Source organism: Arachis hypogaea, chromosome 4 (genome assembly GCF_003086295.3).
Source record: "Arachis hypogaea cultivar Tifrunner chromosome 4, arahy.Tifrunner.gnm2.J5K5, whole genome shotgun sequence".
NCBI lineage: Eukaryota > Viridiplantae > Streptophyta > Magnoliopsida > Fabales > Fabaceae > Arachis > Arachis hypogaea.
In genome coordinates, this window is record NC_092039.1 from 16,645,357 (window position 1) to 16,664,916 (window position 19,560).

Here is a 19,560-nt window from a genome sequence, read left to right on the forward strand (position 1 = left end):
CACAGCTTGCCATGGAAAGGAGTAAGAAGGATTGAGTTGAAGCAGTGGGAGAGCAGGCGTCCTTGAACCATGCAGTACCTCCATTCGCTTATCTGAAATTCCCACCAATGAGTCTGCATAAGTATTCTATCCCTTTTATTATTTCTATTTTCTTATCTTTATTTTCAAAAACCCATAAACCAATTTAATCTGCCTAACTGAGATCTACAAGGTGACCAAAGCTTGCTTCATACCAACAATCTCTGTGGGATCGACCCTTACTCACGTAAGGTTTATTACTTGGACGACCCAGTACACTTGCTGGTTAGTTGAACGGAGTTGTGAAAGCCGCAGTATTGTGCACCAAGCTTTTGGAGCCATTACCGGGGATTATTCGATTTGTGTGAAAGTATAAATCACAATTTCGTCCACCAGTCTGCCATTAAACATAGCTGAGCTTCTTGATCTGAGCTCTCTGAGCTGGTGTCGTTCTCCAAGTCCTCCCATGTTGCCATCATCACCTTCTTTTTGTCTTTCTTAGATTTTTTGCCATTCTTAAGTTGAAGGCAATCTGACTTGAAGTGACCAGGTTTCTTGCATTGATGGCATGTGAACTTGACTTGATCATTCTTGACATATTTGGATGAAGAGCTTCCTTTGCCTTTGCTTTTGTATCTCAGTAGTCTTCTCATTTTTCTTGCAAAGAGCACCATTTCTTTATCTGAGAAACTGTCATCAGATTCTTCTCCTTGGGCTGTCATTCTTGATTTTAGTGCTATACTTTTCTTTTTGTCATCTTTGTCTTGAGACATGTGAGTGGTTTCATAGGCCAGCGACTTACCTCTTAGCTCATCATAGGTGATTTTGATCAAATCATTCCTTTCAGAGATGGTTGTGCTTTTTACTTCCCTTTTCTTAGTAAGACTTCTCAGGATCTTTGTCACTAGAGTTTCTTCAAAGTAGTTCCTTCCCATTGTGTCCAGATTGTTGATGATTATTGAGAACCTTTCGAATATTTGATCGATGCTCTCATCCTCCTTCATACTGAACATTTCATATTCCTTCACCAGCATGTCAATTCTGGTTTTCCTCACTTGCTTAGTGCCTTCATGAGTGAGTCTGAGCTTGTCCCATATTTCTTTAGCCGTTTTGCACCTTGACACCTTTCTGAACTCTTCGAAATTGATTGTGTAATGCATCATGTTGATTGCTTTGGCATTGAGTTCAACCTTCTTCTTTTCTTCATCTGTCCATTCACTATCTTCCTTTGCCACAACTTCTCCATCAGCATTCTGTTTAGTGAAGACGTCTGGACCGTTGAGAATGATCTTCCAGATGTTGTAATCGATTGACTGCACGAAGATTCTCATTCTTTCTTTCCAGTAAGAATAATTGTTGCCATTGAAGTAGGGAGGTCTATTATTAGACTGCCCTTTAGTGAGAGTGAACGCCACGATGTTGGGACTCATGTTGTTGGCCATGGATCTTTGCTCTAAGTTGTGAAGCTTGCCTCCTTGAGACCTTACTCTGGATACCAATTGATGGTTCTAGTTGAACTTGAGAAGGGGGGTTGAATCAAGTTGGCTTAAAACTTAAAGTTTCAGACTCTGTTAATCTGTTGCTTCGAGTTGCAGGAGATTATTTGAAATTATCTCATACCCAGAACATAAAAGAGCATGGAAGAGAAGATGAAGACCAACATGTATCCTGGTTCGGATTCTTTGTGCCATGAATCCTACATCCAGTCTCCACCACAAACCATGGTGAAATTTTCACTAATCGTTCACAGATTACATACACCAATACTATCGAATTTTTTCCTAATTCAACTAGTATATACCCCTTAAGCTTTCATCACCAAAAGCTTAGCTTCCCTTAGTGCTGACCCAACTAGGAAGGGGAATCAACCAGATTTAATTTCCCCAAGTGCTAACCCAACTTGGTAAGGGAAACTAATCCTAGTTCAAAAACCAAAATTACATTAGAAATCAGTGGCTCTTTTGCATCACTCTTGCCTTTTTACTCATTGGCTTTTCAACCTCACAAGATTAGCCTTTTCTCAAAATAGAAAATAACGCAAGACAGCCATAACACAAAGATCAGAATTAAGCTTGAGTAGAAGAAAGAGATTTCAGCTCTGTGTTAGAGATGATGCTCTGAGTGTGTGTGTTCTCTCTTTCTTGACTTTGAAATGGTGGAGTGAAGCTTGTTATATATCTTCAACTTGGCTTCATTGTAGCTTCATCCTTTTGCTTGTCCTTGCTGCCCGTTGGAGCTGGCACAGCTAGCAAGCTGTCCTTCTTCATCATGCTCCACTACCCCTACTGCTGGAGGAGCTCGTCCACTACATCTGTGGTCCTTGGTGTTTCTTTCTTCCATGGCATGCTCTTCTTTTTCATTCTGTTCCATTTCTCTGTTGTTGCAAGTTTGTGTTTTGCTCAACCACAATCCCTGTTTTGTTTTGCTAGTAACCTTGGGTTAGTAGAAATGTCCTTGTGTCCTTGGAGTGGTGGGAGTGTGCCAACTGTCCTTCTTGCTTTATTATACCAATACTTGTTCTTTTTCTTTTTTCAGCTGTCCTTTAGCAAAACATATAAACATTTGATTTCTGAACTGTGCCACAAGTAAGAGCTTTGGCTCTTTTACATTGCTGAATCACTAGCTGGTCTTGGACTGAAGCAATGTGGTCTTGGACATTTGGGCCTGCATCACTAACACTCACATTAAACAATATTGGGTTTTCCACCCAAAACAATGTTTGTCATCATAACTTAACCCAAAATCAAACTAGGCTCAACAATAATAAAATGCATAAGAGAGTATTAGAAAAAAATATTATAAAAAAACAATAAAGGACATAATTGGTACATAGAACATATATTTCAACCCAACGTGAAAAGGTGAACGAAAAATTTAGAATTTGAGCTTTTACTAAATGTGGGTTGAAGATAGAAATCACTTCTGCGTTTAGAAGATAAAAACGTTGCCAACACATAAAGATGAAGCGTTCAAGAAACTCAAACGCGCTTCTCTCTTCTCCAACACAAATCCAAACACACCCAATGCCATTGCAAACTTACACTTGGCACCAGATGATTCGGTCTTGTCAAGTATAACAAAGAAAAGGAGAGCAAAGAAATTTGGGATGCTCTCACCAAATTATATGAAGTCTAGTCATTTCATAACAAGATATTCTTAGAGAGAAGACTTTATACTGTTTGAATGAGTGAATCTATGTCGGCTATAGATCACATCAACAATCTAAATACTCTATTTTTTCAACTCTCATCGTTGGATTACAACATAGTAGAAAATGAACGTATAGAGCTTCTATTTCAAAATCTACCTGATTCAAATGATCATGTCATCATTAACTTAACCAATAATATTTTGACAGACTATCTTTCTTTTGATAATATGGCTGTTGTGATTCTTGAAGAAGAATCCAGGCACAAGAATAAAGAAGATAGATTAGAGGGCTCAAAGTAAGCAGAGGCGCCGATGATGACGAAAGGAGAGGAAAATCAATAGAGCATGGTTCTAGTGGGAATCAATGCAGATCAAAGTCACAAGAAAAGAAGCAATTCAAATACTACAATTGTGGCAAGATCAGAAAGGGCACTTCAAGAATGATTAATAAGAAGAGTATAGAGAAGATTGTAAAAGGATTAAGTTCTCAAAGATGTGTTGCGAGTACCTCTGATGATGGAGAAATCTTGTATAGCGAAACAACAATTAGTTTTAAAAGTAGCAAACAACTCACTGATGTCTAGATTGTTAATTCAGGAATAACCTGGCACATGACTCCTCATCGTGATTGATTTTTTACAAATGAACCTATTTTCGAAGTATCTGTATTTATGAAAAATGATCATGCTTTAGAAATTTTTGGAATAGGCACTGCCAAAATAAAAATATTTGATGGTTCTATTCATTTACTTCAAAGGGTAAGACATGTAAAAGGCTTGAAAAGAATTTGTTGTCGATTGGACAACTGGATGAACTTGGTTGCAAGACCTATATTAAAGATGGGATCTTGAAAGTTGTTAAATGTGCCCTTGTGGTAATAAAAGTAGAAAAGATTGCAGCAAATTTATACATGCTTATGGGAGATACTTTGTAAGAGGCAGAGGCATCAGTTGCTTCAGCAAGCCAAGAAGAAATGATGATGACATGACATCGCAAACTGGGACACATGTTAGAACGAGGCTTGGAGATTCTTGTAGAGATAATCTCATTCCTGGACTTAAATCGATAAACTTATCGTTTTGTAAGTACTGCATTACAAGCAAGCAACATAGATTGACGTTTGGTAGATCAACTGCTCGGAGTAAGCCCATATTGGAGTTGATTTATTCTTATATATGGGAATCACCGGGATGTTCCTAGGAGGAGCAAAATATCTTATATCATTTATTGATGATTACTCTAGGAGGCTATAGGTGTACCCGATTAAGAAAAAGTCAGATGTGTTTGCGATGTTTAAAGAGTTCAAAATAAAGATGGAACTTAAATCTGGAAAGAAGATTAATTTTTTAAGGACAGATAATGGAAGAGAATATGTCGATGGTGACTTTCTAACATTTTGTGTAAAACCCGGTTAATTAACGGCTAATTAACCCATAAATGAGAATTTATTCTACAAAGCCCAAAATGTGATTTTTGTGGCTAAATATGATAGAGGAGATTGAGACGAGAATTTCGGTACCAATTTTATAGAATTCGGACCAAGATTGGACCGAACGGGCCAAACCGGGCCAATTGGACCTAAAGTGGGCCCTTGGCCCAACATAACTTAACCAAAACCCTAGTTTTCAGCACTCTCTCTCCTCATTTGTTACACACACAAGCTGAAATTAGAGAGAAAGGGAGGAAGAACACTCTCTCAAGTTCTCTCCCTTGGTTGATCTTCAAACCACCATAACTTTTGATCTAGAGCTCCGATTGCTGCTCCGTTTGCGGCCACGCGTTCACCGCGGAGAGCTCTACAAAACCCATACAATTAATCTTGAGGTAAGCCACGTTTTGCTCTTCGAAATTCCAGCCTTGTTTTCGAGTTTTATGAGCAAAAATGTTGAGATTTTGGGTTCTTTGATATTATAGGACCCAACTCTCTTGGAGGAGAAGGTTAATCTTGTTTCCTTGGACCTTGGGTGTGGTAAGATTCTCAACCCTAGTGTATTTTGTTGTTTTATGATGTTTGGATTTTGAGATGTTGTGTATGGGTATGATGATTGTGGCTTAGGTTGTGTATGTGTGGATATTGGAGCTTGATTGGTGATTTTGAAAAGCTTGGAAAGGGTTTGGTGGTGAAAAATCTGTTCTTGGAGGTGTTGAGGCCTTGAGGGCTTGTGGATAAGTGATTTGGAAGTGCTCCGGTTGAGCTTGGGAAAATCGGCTAAGGTATGGTTTCGGTTTCCCGTATCTAATATGTAATGTGGTAGGAAATACTTAGGCTAGAGGCCCTAAGATAGGCATTGAATGGTTGATGTTGATTAATGATTGAGATATATGATGTGGTCATATATGTGATGATGGTTATTGATGCCTTGGTGGTATGATGTATGAGAAATATGCATGTTGTGATATATGCTTGATGATTGGTTATGGTTGAATTGTGGGTTGAACCATGTTGATGGTGAGTATGATGTTGATTGTGTACAATAATGATTTATTGGAATTGGTGTTGTTGAGAATTGGCATGAGTAAGAGTATGTGATATGTCAATATATTTGAGTTTGAGCCACTTGGGTGAAGTGGGTTAAAATGATGAGATAGTGATTTTGTAATTTGTGGTGAAGTGTCAATGTGTGAGTTGAGGAGGCTTGATGTTGAAATTGATGTATTTTGATTGATTTCAAATGAAAGGGATGAGAATGGCATGTTTTGATTGATTTTGAAAAGAGTTGGAAATGGCTTGTTTGCAAATGGCACTTTGTGGTTTTTATGAAAAATATGGTTTTTGGGCATACTTTGGTGGGACATAACTTGGACTACGGATCTCTGTTTTGTGCCAAATCTATTTAGAAATGAAATTGGATCCGGGATGTCCATGCCGTTCGAAGAACGGGTGAAAAACGATTTAAAATGAGAAAGTTATGTCTGTTGGAAGATTGGGGTTTAAATTGGTGAATTCTGCAGCTTTTAACTTAGAAAATTTTTAGCAGAATGACCCCTTGCGCGTGGGCGCACTTGGCGCGTGCGCGCCGTTCTTCCCGAAAATGCCATCCACGCGTGAGCGTGATGTGCGCGGGCGCGCCAATGGTGCTGCACCCAATGCCCAGCCATTTTCCAGAGAGTCATGCCAGAACTGTGCCAGTGTTGTGCCTGGGGCACGAGAATACCCACGCGTACGCGTGGTTGACGCGTACGCGTCGATTGGCAAATTTTTAATCCACGCGTTAGCGTGCATGACGCTTGCGCGTCGATGAAGTTTTTGAGGTCATCCACGCGTGCGCGTGGAGTGCGCGTACGCGCGGACCTGTTTTCATCCCAAAGTTGATTTTTGAGTTTTAAAAGCCAAATTTCATACTCTAAGCCTCCGATCTCACCACTTATATCTTAAACCATTATGATAAGCCTAGCTATGAGAGAAGGAGCTAGTGGATGTGGTAACTTGCGAGTGAAGCAAGGGAAAATGAATAATCAATGAGGATCATTGATGATTATGTGAGATGTGGAGGATGGTGGTGGAAGTGCTTGTTATGCCATTGGCCGAAGGGCTGTAATTGTTTATGAATTGGCTGGTTCTGGATTGAACCGTGAGCCGGAATAGCTGTGTATGCTATGAATATTGGCTGGTTCTGGATTGAACCGTGAGCCGGAATAGCTGTGTATGCTATGAATTTTGGCTGGTTATGGATTTAACCGTGAGCCGGAATGGCTGATATGGATGTTGATCCATGGATGAGAATTCATGCATGTTTATGCTGAATTATTGATAATTGTGATTTGCACTTCCACTATCTGAGATACGAGTTTCCCTGGGTAGTAGAAGTGGCTAGCCACCACGTGCTCCAGGTTGAGACTTGATACTCTGTTGACCCTATGTCGTAAGTGTGGCCGGGCACTGTGAAAGACCCGGATGAGCTCGCCCCCGTATATATTCACCAGTGAGGGTGATGGATATAGATCATGATTATGATCAAGTTTATGACGAGTATAACTCGAGTTGGGGATGCATGACAGAGGGACAGTCCAATGGTTAGCGACCAGGACTTGTCGGGTTGGCTCTATAACCGACAAGATGATATCATCAGCCACTAGGGACAGGCATTCATCATATGCATACTATATGAATTGTTTGAGATTGCCTATTTGACTGCATAATACTTGCTAATTGTCTAAATGCCTTAACTGTTCCTATTTGTATATTCTTTGTTTGATATAACTGGGTTTGCTACATTATACTCCTACTGGTGGTTGGGAGGTTTGAAGGAATTGGAAAGGGAAGTATTAGTTAGAGTGAAGAATCTTTAGTCAGATGCCCTTTATGGTTTAGCTTGTTTATAAGCGTTGATATTATCTGGAGGAAGTTCTAGGATTGCCTTTGGCTTTCCTCCATTATTATGTATTATATATGTGGAAGCTGTTACCATGCTGGGGACCTCTGGTTCTCACCCATGCGGATTTTGTGGTTTTCAGATGCAGGACGTGAGGTTTCTCGCTGAGGCATACTGGAGACTTCTAGATTTGCGAAGATCCTTTGTTCTCGGGGCTATGTTTTGGTTTATATGTTTTGCTTAGATACTTTTATCTCCATTAAATAATACAAACTGTGATGACTCCTCTTATGGGAGATTTTGGAGAATAGGTTTTATGTAGTGGTGTCCCTTTGGGTTTCCTTGGGGTTTTCCTTATTTTTATCATATGTATATATTGTTATGCTCGGACCGGTTATCTTCGCAGCCGGATCTTGAGTCTTGATATTCCTGTTTTTGACACTCCTTTGTATATATATAATCTCGCGTTGGTTATCCTTGTTCGTTACGTTATCGATCGGAGTGTTGCGCTTTAAGGTTGCGGTTTTTGTTTACCCCTTTTTCTACAAAGGCTCCTAGTTATAATCAATCATTCATACTACTATACGTACTAAATTTTATTTTAGAGGTCGTAATACCTTACCATCTCTGAATTATGACTTAAGCATAAGACTCTGTATGGTAGGGTGTTACATTTTGCAAGCAGGAAGGTATTCAATGGCAATTCACAGTTGCATATATGCTTCAGTAAAATAGTGTAACAGAACGAATGAATAGAACTCTCCTAAAAAGAGCACGAGAGATTTAGCCAAGTCTTTTTAGGCAGAAGCTGTTAAAACTGCCTATTATGTGATAAATCGGTTACCATCAACTACAATTGAATTGAAGATACCAATGGAGATGTGGCAAGGTAAGCCACTTAATTATTCTTCTTTACATATATTTGGCTGTCATGTGTATGTGATGTACAATTTTCAAGAAAGAACAAAGTTGAACACAAAGTCTAGAAAATGTATATTCTTGGGTTATACTGACGGAGTTAAGGGATTTCCCCTGTGGGATCCCACTGCTTGCAAGGTAATTGTCAGCAGAGATGTACTATTTGCAGAAAATAGAATTATGAAGAGAACAAGAAAATGATAGCATTATTAAAAAAATAACTACTGTTCAAATAGATGGGAAATACAGAGAAGGTATTTTTTTCTGAAGTAAAACCAGAGTACAAAATACAAGAAGCAGATGGCAATGACATAGAAGTTCGTCGATCCACTCGATAAAGAAAAACACCATCATAGCACTCAAATTATGTTTTGACAAGTCATGATGCATATTATCTTCTGACAGGAGATGGAAAGCTAACAATTTTTATGGAGGCTATGTGCAATTCAGATGCTTCTGCATGGATGACAACAATGCAAGAAGAAATTGAGGCATTACATAGGAATCATACCTAGAGACTTGTTACACTTCCAGCAGGTCAAAAGGTTATTGGTAACGAATGGGTTTACAAGATCAAACGAGATAGTAATGATCAGGTAGAATGATATCGTGCAAGATTGGTTGTCAAAGAATACGCTCAGAAAGAAGGTGTTGACTTCAATGAAATATTTTCTCCAGTGGTGAGACTAACTACTATCAGAATAGTTTTAGCTATGTGTGCTACATTTGATTTACATATAGAGCAATTAGATGTAAAGAAAATTTTTTATGGAGAACTTGAAAAAGAGATATATATGCTCCAACTAGAAGATTTTGAAGAATAAGAAAAAGAAAACTTTGTTTGCAGGTTAACTAAATCTCTGTACAGTCTAAAGCAGCCACCAAGATATTGGTACAAGAGATTTGATTCTTTCATTATTAGCCTTGGATACAACAGACTTAGTTTAGATCATTGTACCTATTACAAGATGTCTGGTGATAATGAAATCATCATTCTGCTATTGTATATGGATGACATGTTAGTGGTAGACCTCAGCAAAGATCAAATCCAAGAATTGAAGGCACAATTGACTAGGAAGTTTGATATGAAAGACTTGAGACCAGTAAACAAGATTTTAGGGATGCAAATCCATAGAAACAAAAAGGATAGGAAGATTTAGCTATCGCAAAAGAATTATTTGAGGAAGATCTTGCAACGCTTCAACATGCAAGAACGTAAGCCAATTTCAACCCCATTTCCTATAAATGTTAAATTATCCTCAAGTATGTGCCCTAGTAGTGAAGTAGAGAGGATGAAAATATCTCGAGTACCGTATGCATCAGCGGTGAAAAATCTATACAAAGCTAGATATTGCTCAAGCAGTTGTGGTGATAAGTCGATTTATGGCAAATTCGGATAAGGAGCATTTGAATGTTGTTAAGAGGATCTTGAGATACATAAAAGGGACCTCGAATGTTGCATTATGTTTTGGAGGATTGAAATTCGTTGTCAGTGGATATGTCGATTCAGACTTTGCAAGTGATCTTGATAATCGAAAATCTACTATAGGATATGTGTTCATACTTGCAAGAGGAGCTGTGAGCTGGCTAGCTAAATTACAAACTGTTGTAGCTTATCAATTATAGAAATTGAATATATGGCAGCTACACAAGCATGTAAGAAAGCTATTTGGATCCACAGGTTGATGGAGGACTCCGAGCACAAACACCAGAAGATTCTCGTATATTGTGACAGTTAGAATGCCTTACATATTGCAAGAAATTCTGCCTTTTATTCAAGAACAAAACACATTGGAGTATAATATCACTTTGTTTGAGAAGCAATAGAAGAAGAAAATGTAGATATGCAAAAGATTCATACTAAAGATAACCCAGCAAATGTCATGATAAAGCCAATCAACATTGATAAGTTTGAATGATGCAGATCCTTCTATGGCCTATTGAGTATATGAGCAACATGAAGTCCTGAGACTTTTAATACCAAAATTAGCTTTAAGTGAAAGATTGTGAAAATTAGTAAAGCTAATTTTAGAAAATAAATAAATAAATAATAAATAAATAAAATGAAAAGGTAATAAACAATCTTAGTTTATAATCATAGAATTTTAATAGTTGAAAAAGAGAAGAATTATATAACTCTAATTAACAGATGGTTCATATTGAAGAGACTCACCTATAAATTGAGTTTTTCCTTAATTCATTTCAATCACTTCATCCAACAAGAATAATAGTAACATTGAGTTACATAGAGAATTTTTTTTGGAGATTTTTTCCTATATTTAGAGAGAGATATATTCTCTTTTTGTAGGAGAAATTGTTATTATAATCTTCTTGTTATAGAAAAAAATTGTAATTCTCAAAAAAAATTATTTCATACAAATTTTCTTAATTTTTTTCATCTCTATATTTTACTGCATCATTTGTCTCGTACCTAATATTTATCAAAGCTAAAAATCCATCACTATAAATACAAAATAACCAAAAGGAAAAAAAGGAAGAAAAAAGAATTCTTTCGGAGAAGTTTTGAGCTTTTTCTGTTTTTTCACTAAATCAGATTTTTAGAACATAATGCAGTATTCATCATCTATGGGGCTGGAAAAAATTCTTTCTTCAAATCCTCATACTCCTAGCATAGTGCAACTCTATTGCTGAATCAGCTTTTTTCCTTCTAGACTTGGGTGGCAATGGCATCTTGAATTTATGCTTAGCGGTTGCAATTTATAACATGTGTTGCTCCCTTAAAGCCCAGAGGCTATAGATTTGGGAAATTTTAATAAGAGTATATATCTATTTTGGTCCTCAGAATTTTGGACCAAACATTTTAGTTCCCAACTAAAATTAATTACTCAATTGGTCCCTAACAATTAATTCCGTGAGTCACTTAGGTCATTGGCTTCGTTAACTCTAAGGGAAGACAAAATGGTCCCTGACAGCTCTAACAGGGGACAAAATGATCCCTGACAACTCTAATAAGGGACAAAATGATCCTTAACCCTTTTATTCGAAAACAACACTGCTCTTCTTCAATTTTTATCATATCTCGCATAACCCTAACATTCATACTCTCCTTCTTCACCTTCACAGTCTTCTTTTTCATCTTTTTCTTCCTCCTCTTTAACTCTAAGATTAAGTGATGGTGTAATTGCCACACGTGTCACATCTACCTCAACATGTCATGGACCACACACTTCCTAAATCTCTGTGACTGGTACATCCACCTCCTCTGCACTTCACCCACCAGAAGCATCCACTTCCACGTCCTCGATAACATCACCTCCAAGCCCGACAACATCCACGACATCCTCAAGACCAAGTTCCACAACTACCCTAAGGGCACGCTTTTCTCCACTCTTCGGCAAGCAATATAGATTGTTGGACATTAAGACATCACGAGAAGATTATCCTTCGACATCATATGCAAATTCTCATTTGAAATAGACACGAAGTGCTTTATTCCTTCTTTCCCAGAGTCCAAGTTGGCAGACAGCTTCGACCTCGCATCCAAGCTATCAGTACAACGAGTAATGTCGCCATTGCCTCTCATATGGAAACTGAAGCGATTACTAACATTGGTTCGGAGAAGAAGCTGAAGGAAGCGATCAAAGTGGTGGACAATGTAGTCATGGAGATGATAGGGTAGAGGTGGAGGGAGATGGCAACGATGATGATGAGTCTTGACAAATCAGACTTGCTGTCTAGATTCATGGGATCCATCGAAGACGACAAGTGGTTGAGAGACAGTCATTAGTTTCCTGAGTATGAATTGGTTGAGAACAAGTTGAGGATTTTTTTTCTTGTGAACATTGAAGTTGTAGAGTGTGCATTGTGTAGGTCAAAGTTACAGTATTAGACTGTTAGTGTTATGCGAGATATGATAGAAATTGAGAGAGAATAGTGTCGTTTTTTAACAGAGGAGATCAGGGACTATTTTATCCCCTGTTAGAGTTATTAGGCACTATTTTGTCCTTCGTTAGAGTTGACGGAGTAAAGGACCTAAGTGACTAACAGAATTAATTGTCAGGACCAATCGAATAATTAATTTTAATTGGGGACTAAAGTATCTGGTTTGAAATTATTTGAAGACCAAAATGAATATATACTCTTTTAATAATCTAATTGGGTTGTTGCAATTTATGTCGTCACACTCAAACAAACAAACAAAATTTACATAAATAAAATAGTATGTTAAATTAAGTGAAAAGTCCTAAATAAAAAAGGGAAGAGAGACGGTAGTACACAGGAAACATAGATTTCTCCAAATGATGTTAATTTTCCCATACATGCTGCGGTGAATTATCATTTATAATACAGTGCTTTCAGCTTTTCTATTCCAAGCTTAAGAAAATTGGACTTATTGAATAATGTGATGCTTTTCTATAGAAGTATCATATTGTTTGGTCCATCTTTCTTCCATCCCTTAAGGTTGAGATATCTAAGCAGTAAAAATGGATATTATCAACCACCATAGCGGTACTTGAGGGGTTCTGGGGGCTCCTCTTCCATAATGCCAGATCCTGTTGTTGCCAAATACTCACGAATGGTTGTTTTACGGTCAGCAAGATAAGTGTGATCTAAAAAGTTGTCGTATGCAGTATCACCAAGATTCTTTGCTGCCAGTACACTGCAGAAACATTTCATAATTACCGTTTGAATATGGGGAATGTAGTAGTAGAATGGGTTTAAATGAACAGAGTTTTGATAGTGTTATGGGACTGAATGGACAAAGACAAATGGAATGGTAGAGATGTGTCTACAAATGCATTTTTGTCCTAATGTTCTTATCTCATTGTCTTGGGAGAGTAACCAAACAATTGTAGTAATTTCATTTTCTAGATTCTAGAAGCAATGCTTTCCTAGCTCGAAAACAAGTTGAAAAGGTATACGACTATTTAAGAGGGATGCATCAAACGGTCACTCAAAATCAAAAGGAAACTACAAATTAGAAAGAGAATTTGAAGTTTCTGTTATGAAGCAATCCATTTCATGGAATTTTCACCTAAAAATAAATTTGAATTGGATACATCAGTGCTTCTCTCAACAAGGATGATTTGACCAGAAGACAATAGCACCAGAAACCCAGACATGTGCTGCTGATTTTACATTATCTCCTCTTTAATTTCAAAGAGTTATAAATAATAAAGTTGGACCAAGAAGTGCATACCAGTGCCTAAGATAAACACGGCAAGGGAAGACATCATCTCTCCAAATTTTATCGATATTCCATCGTCCATATTGCTGAAAGTATACTTCCTTACTTCCTGCGAGAATCAGCGTAAGCATACACAACTGAAGAAAAAGAAACCAAAGAAAGCATACAGAAGATCATTTCATGTATGCTATAAAAATTGATTTAACATACAAATTCATCGAACAGCAGCAAAACCCAGCCTTCCAGAGTTTCAAAATTCCTCAATAAGGAAAATGTTATTGAGAATTAGGGAATCACCTTTACATCTAATGTTAAGAAACTCCTCGTCGCTGTAACGGGTACAAAGGACCTGAGAAAAATTCGATGCATATCATACAATCATCTTTGAAATGTAAATAACCAACAAAATGTCATTTCTATGCTTAGCCACATACCGCTGGAAAATCAAAAGGTTTGCCATCAAGTATTTCTGGAAGAACCTAAAGACGCAAAGTATAGGAACATCACAAGACACATTACACAGAAAAATAGTACCAATTGTCAAGAACAATCAAGACATCAATAGCAACAATGCTCAGAATCTTACAGCGAGAAACCGAAACTCAACCTCCCTCTTGATAAAATCCGGAATCTGGCAATTCATCCCTATAAAATGTTAGCTCCATTTGCTCAGTTAACAGCACAAACACAAAACAAAACGAAAACAAAGCATTCAATGATTAAAGAACAAAAAATTTAACACAGCACCATACCTCGGATTTTCTGATCTCAAAAACAGTCACAATAAGTGTTTCTCCTTCACATGGCTCCACACTCAAGCTCGAAATCTCCTAATAAAGTTTTCATCAACACAGAAAATACAAATTCAGTCCAAACGCAAACCGCAGCAACCAATTTTCATGTACGTTCAAATGGAAACATAGTAATAATGCATTTTCATTTTGAGTATAAAAAGAAACCAAACATTTTTCCTTCGTTCTAAATTTTCAGGAAAAACAAAGAGGCGAGTTAAGAAGGGATGAGAAGTAACCATGGTTTCTGGTTTGGCGATTCCGCGCTCGAAGAAAACCGGAGCAACGTGAGCGAACACGCGACGGAATCCGTTCAGCCTCGCCACTCGGAAGTTGAGCAGATCAGGGAAAGTGCTTCTTGCGCTTCTCTCTACATTTCATAATACAGCGGTTACGAAAACGGTTAAGGCAACAAACGGTTATGATGATTGGACGTACCAGAGAGGAGAGAACCGAATCCGCAGATCGATATGTAACCGTCTGGAGAGACGAGAGACTCGAAGTCCGACTCGTCGTTGAGTTCGGTGAGAGGATGTTGTTGGCTTGCCGGAGAGTGTGAACGGAGGGCGGCGGTGGACATGGCGGCGGAAGGAGGGAGTTGGCCGAGAAATGGTTTGCAGTTTGGAAGAGAAAGAAGAGTTGAGAAGTGTGAGAGGGAGAAGGAGAGGGTTGCGCGTTGGTTAAACGCGCGTGAGGTGAGTAGCGGAGGGAGTGGGAGTGGTAGTGGCAGGGTGGTGGCGTTCATAGCAGCAGAGAAAGCTGCTTGTAGTTCACGATTTCACAGTGAACACAAAAGTCAAAAGCCTATAGCAGCAATGCCACATACCTCGTGGATGGATTGGTCATTTCGCGATATTATTAGGGTGTTTTTGGTCAATTCAGTATCAGATGATTTGTATTGGTCAGGAAAAGTATTATAAAAATAACGTGAATGGTATGGTAGCTAAAAAGTGATACCTATTTATTAAAAAAAGTTAAAAATTAATATTTAATTTAAAAGATATAAAAATAAATTATTTTTAAAAAATTAAAACTTACCACCAAAAGTAAATTAGGCAACTATGAAATTGGCCTAAAAATATATTCGGGCAAAAACATAAGAGAAGCTTGTGATTTTATTGGAGACAAATAGCTTCATATTACACTATGACAGCATGATACATAGAAGAACACAGTTCAAAATTGAGACATTATTAAAAGTGTGTGCTAACATGGCTATACATTATATGATGGTGATGTGAGAAAGTTATTATGGGGCTGAAAGAAGAGGCAGATAGCTGAGATGTCATCAATGGCAATGCCTCTTCGCTTCCTCTTCCATTCATGCTTAGCGCATTTCACCAATCTCTCGGCAGCTTTTCCTTTCTCTTCACTTGAACCAACGATTTTCACTGCTTCTTGGTTCGAAATTACATCCCATACCTTTAATTTTATGCAGAAACAATTAATCAGCTTACACACTTCGTATAAATTCCGGGAGTTGATATGACATGTGTACATGTATATGTAGTATCAAGTATTTTTCCATGTAAAAATGTTTTTATGTAAATATAATAACTAAAATATTGACATATATTAAAAAAGAAAGGCATTGTATGATTGATGAGAGACATAGAATAAGGTGCATAATTATTAAAGCAAGCATGCATACCCCATCACTAGCCAAGATGAGAAATTGATCTCTAGAGTTTAGCTTCCTTTGAGTGACTTCAGGCACAGAGATTAGTCCAAAATCCTTGACACAATAATCACCCAATGCTCTTGATATTGCAAGTCCTGGTGTTTTACCATTTGGCATCCACACCCTATACACTCCTGGCTCATCTTCTAGACAAAACACCCTCCCTCTTGATTCCATTATCCTCTCTGCCTCCTCTGAATTTACCAAACAACCAAATAATAATAAGCACTTGTTATTATGTTATTATGTATGATAGTGTAGAATGTAGCATACTAGGTAAATTTGGCTTCATGTCAGTTGTAAGCTGAAGGGCACTTAGTGTGCCACCATCTAAAGTTGTTGCCAATACTGCCCTTGAATCTCCTAAGTTTGATATAATCAGATCTTCACCCTGAAACATTAGTCACACAAACTTCAGGCACATTGACATGACATAGATATATTATGTTGTCAAGATTTATATATTTTCAAATGTTCATTAATATTAAACTATCAATATAGATGGGTCTGTTATGATGTGTATAGGTAAAGGAGAATTTTTATATGTTCCAATGGAACTCAAATTCTTTCTCCACAAGAATTTTATACCATTAAAATGTTTTGGAAAATGTAAAAAGTAATAACTTATAAAAGAAATAAAATGTAGAGATGATATACAGAGTACAAAGTTTTTAGGGCATGGTGTACACATTTTAGACTATGTAACCAATCAATGTATTTTTAGTAGAAAACAGAAATTAACCTATCTATAAGGTAAAATTGATCATTTTAGTTTTATAAATATGAAAAAAATGAAAGTAAATTGAAGATAGGTAAACCTGTTTGATAACTGTCAAAGCTGTAGTACCACTTTGAAAGGAATCAATCCCAGTATTCTGCTTTAGATGATGATCAACAGCAGCACAAGTCTTTATGCATGCCTGCTTCCATATGTCAAATTCATGGTGGTTCCTCCTATCTGCTTCCATCTTGTAATTCAGGTCAAGAGATGTTGCAGCAAGATTTTCCTTCAAATTGCATAGCAAAGAGGCAGGGACAAGTTTCATGACACTTTTGGACACATAGTGTCCCCAAGGGCCATGTCCATCAAAAACTCCACACAATATCATGTCTTCTTGCCAACCAAATTCCTAGCAACAGGAACAAATTATTAAATTTAGAAACATTATGTCATGTTCCATGCTAATCAAATTCTTTAGGGTGCGTTTGCAAGTTGGAATTGTGTTAACTCTTAAGGACATGGACTATGAGATCCAAGACAGAATTGATCACCACATAACTCCTGATCCTAATACCTCGAGCACTTCTTAACTTGAGCGTTGAAGTCTTTACAGAAATATTTTCTTGGGGAATTGTCGGTCTATAGCAAGGAGAATCGCAACAACCTCATATCTCGATCCTTACACAAAGGCTATGTGATCCTAATCCTAATCCTAATCCTATTTTTCTTGTTATGAACAAAGAGTCACAAGACTACAATTTACACATAAAAAGCGTTCCTTTCCCTACTTCACCTCCAAAATCAAAAGTCACAAACACCCTCTTAAAAGTTTATGTCCAATTTATGCTTGTAAAGGCAAAATTTCAACTTTAAGAATGTTTTCATACCTCCCAAACAATGAGGCGATCTTGATTGACTCCTTTCTGGCCCTTCTTTGTGAAAACTGAGGCAAAGTTGTTGGCCTTGGAAGACTTAACAGTTCCTGATGAACTCAATAACAAGCCATTCTTCCTTGCTTCCTTCGCGAGTGCTTTCACGGCTTTCCTTTCATCATTGTCATCATCGTTTGGACAACTTTTCTTTCTTGCAAATCCATTGAGAAGAGATGGAAAAAGAACCATGGCTGCTGCTACATTCCAATCAAAGTTGCAACACACTGCCAAAACAAAAATATTTGATCCTTATTAATGTTTCTATATATCTTGTTGTAGCTAGAAATGCAAAGATTGAAAAGAAGTTAGTTGAAGCTTCAAAAAACAACCATCTACTACACAAAGATAAGAATGATGAGCGAGTATATAAATTGTTTACTTGTTATTCAAGAGATGAACATGATAAATATGTGACATGACAAGTGTAATAAAGGAAAATAAGCATGTTACATATCATTTAGAAAAGAAAAGAACCTTGAGAATATGATATTTGCTATAGCTTCCTAACTCAACCCGAAGTAATAATTAAGATGAAAAAAGAATTGACATGAAATTTGATCATTCAAAAGTAGTAAACAAAAAGGGTATGTTATATTATATATATGCCTGAGATTGGAATTGGCCACAAGCAATTCCTAGCACATGCCAGAACTTGAGGAACTAAGAGATGGTTCTGTGAAGTTATGTGTTACTTACAACACCCCATTAAAGCCAAATTGCAAGCACAAGTAGGTGTACGGACGTGACTTTATTTCTTGTAACTTACAATGTGAATGTAAGGCTCGTCTTATTACCATAGCAACCATTTAATTTGCTTTGGCCATCATAAAGTACACAACACATGGGCTTTTTGGGCAAACTAAAGATGATCAAACGTCATGGTTAACATAAGGTTAACAACTTTAAGGGTCCAAAGTAGTAATTAAATATTGCCGCAACTAACTAAGTTGGGTTGGTCTAGTGGTTAGCTCACTAGTCCTCTTAAGCAAGTGTCGGGGATTCAAATCCCGCCTTATGCATGCAGCAACCCATTGGCCAGCGGCAAACCCTTAAATGGAACTCAATACCGTGGCGGATTAGTTCTTGGCCTGTCGGGTTGGGGGATACTGTGGGAGACCAAAAAAAATATTGCCGCAACTTAATTTGTATAAACCAACGTTACTTAGTCGAGTGGTAGACATGTTTGTTTCATAGTTATATTGTATATCATATTTCGGATAGAAGAATAGATAACAATATGATATTTTATCAAATTTATGGTATGTCAGAATAAATATTTTCTATATATTACTTCGATATATAATACTTATACAAAATACTTAAGTCCATTATTAGCATAACTCAAAATACAAGTTTTTGTTCTTTTCAATCGGACACTGCCCTTCCACCACCTCATCTCTTTACTAGTATTTATTTTCTTGTGAATTTGTTTGTTTATTCTACCTCTTTTTAACACTTTTCGTGATTGCCGCTTCATACTTTGTCCAAATGACAGATTATCACCATTTCTGTTGATGATATCTAAGATGATTTAATTCGCAATTCATAGTGTTTTGATGCGTAGAAGAACCGCGATTTAGAAGAATGCACATGTCAACTGATAAATGGTAATGTCACCTCATTGATAAATTCCTGTAATTCTGGTTTATTATATTCGTAGTGATTTGAGTTCCAACTCTTGTGATTTAAACATAATATAAATAAAAAGTTGCATTAGAATAAACAATTACAGCTCCTTGAAATAAATATATATAGTTTCTACAAATCCGTTTTGTACGAGGTCGGTATTTAACAAATATATTTTGCTATAGCGCGCAACTTGACAGAAAAGTAATGACTAAATTAAAATTCTGTGAACGAAATCAGATTGTATTTTAGTGGTTAGCT

The 19,560-nt window shown here is 37.2% G+C and overlaps 3 protein-coding genes across 5 annotated transcripts; all 3 read right to left on the reverse strand.

Annotated features, from left to right (window-relative positions):
* Positions 1–395: 395 nt before the first annotated feature.
* On the reverse strand, positions 396–1,460 carry LOC140184058 (uncharacterized). Its single transcript, XM_072234341.1, has one exon. The coding sequence runs from the start codon at positions 1,458–1,460 to the stop codon at positions 396–398; it is 1,065 nt and encodes a 354-aa protein (XP_072090442.1).
* Positions 1,461–12,629: 11,169 nt separating this feature from the next.
* Positions 12,630–15,272, reverse strand: LOC112796397 (uncharacterized). The gene is made up of 8 exons (XM_025838829.3): positions 14,778–15,272; positions 14,579–14,709; positions 14,301–14,378; positions 14,135–14,179; positions 13,983–14,027; positions 13,846–13,897; positions 13,561–13,657; positions 12,630–13,020 (listed from the first exon to the last, which is right to left on the reverse strand). The coding sequence occupies exons 1-8, from the start codon at positions 15,082–15,084 to the stop codon at positions 12,855–12,857; spliced, it is 921 nt and encodes a 306-aa protein (XP_025694614.1). The 5' UTR covers positions 15,085–15,272; the 3' UTR covers positions 12,630–12,854.
* A 164-nt stretch (positions 15,273–15,436) lies between these two features.
* LOC112796396 (probable protein phosphatase 2C 34) lies at positions 15,437–18,495 on the reverse strand. Of its 3 annotated transcripts, none has more exons than XM_072235178.1 (6): positions 18,370–18,495; positions 17,629–17,897; positions 16,839–17,150; positions 16,294–16,411; positions 15,991–16,214; positions 15,437–15,761 (listed from the first exon to the last, which is right to left on the reverse strand). In XM_072235178.1, exons 1-6 carry the CDS (start codon positions 18,377–18,379, stop codon positions 15,555–15,557), a joined length of 1,140 nt encoding a protein of 379 aa, XP_072091279.1. In that variant the 5' UTR covers positions 18,380–18,495; the 3' UTR covers positions 15,437–15,554. The 3 variants fall into 3 exon arrangements, with proteins under 3 accessions (XP_072091279.1, XP_029153935.1, XP_072091280.1); XM_029298102.2 differs by having other exon boundaries at positions 18,280–18,473; XM_072235179.1 differs by lacking the exon at positions 18,370–18,495 and adding an exon at positions 18,148–18,350.
* Between the last annotated feature and the right edge of the window lie 1,065 nt (positions 18,496–19,560).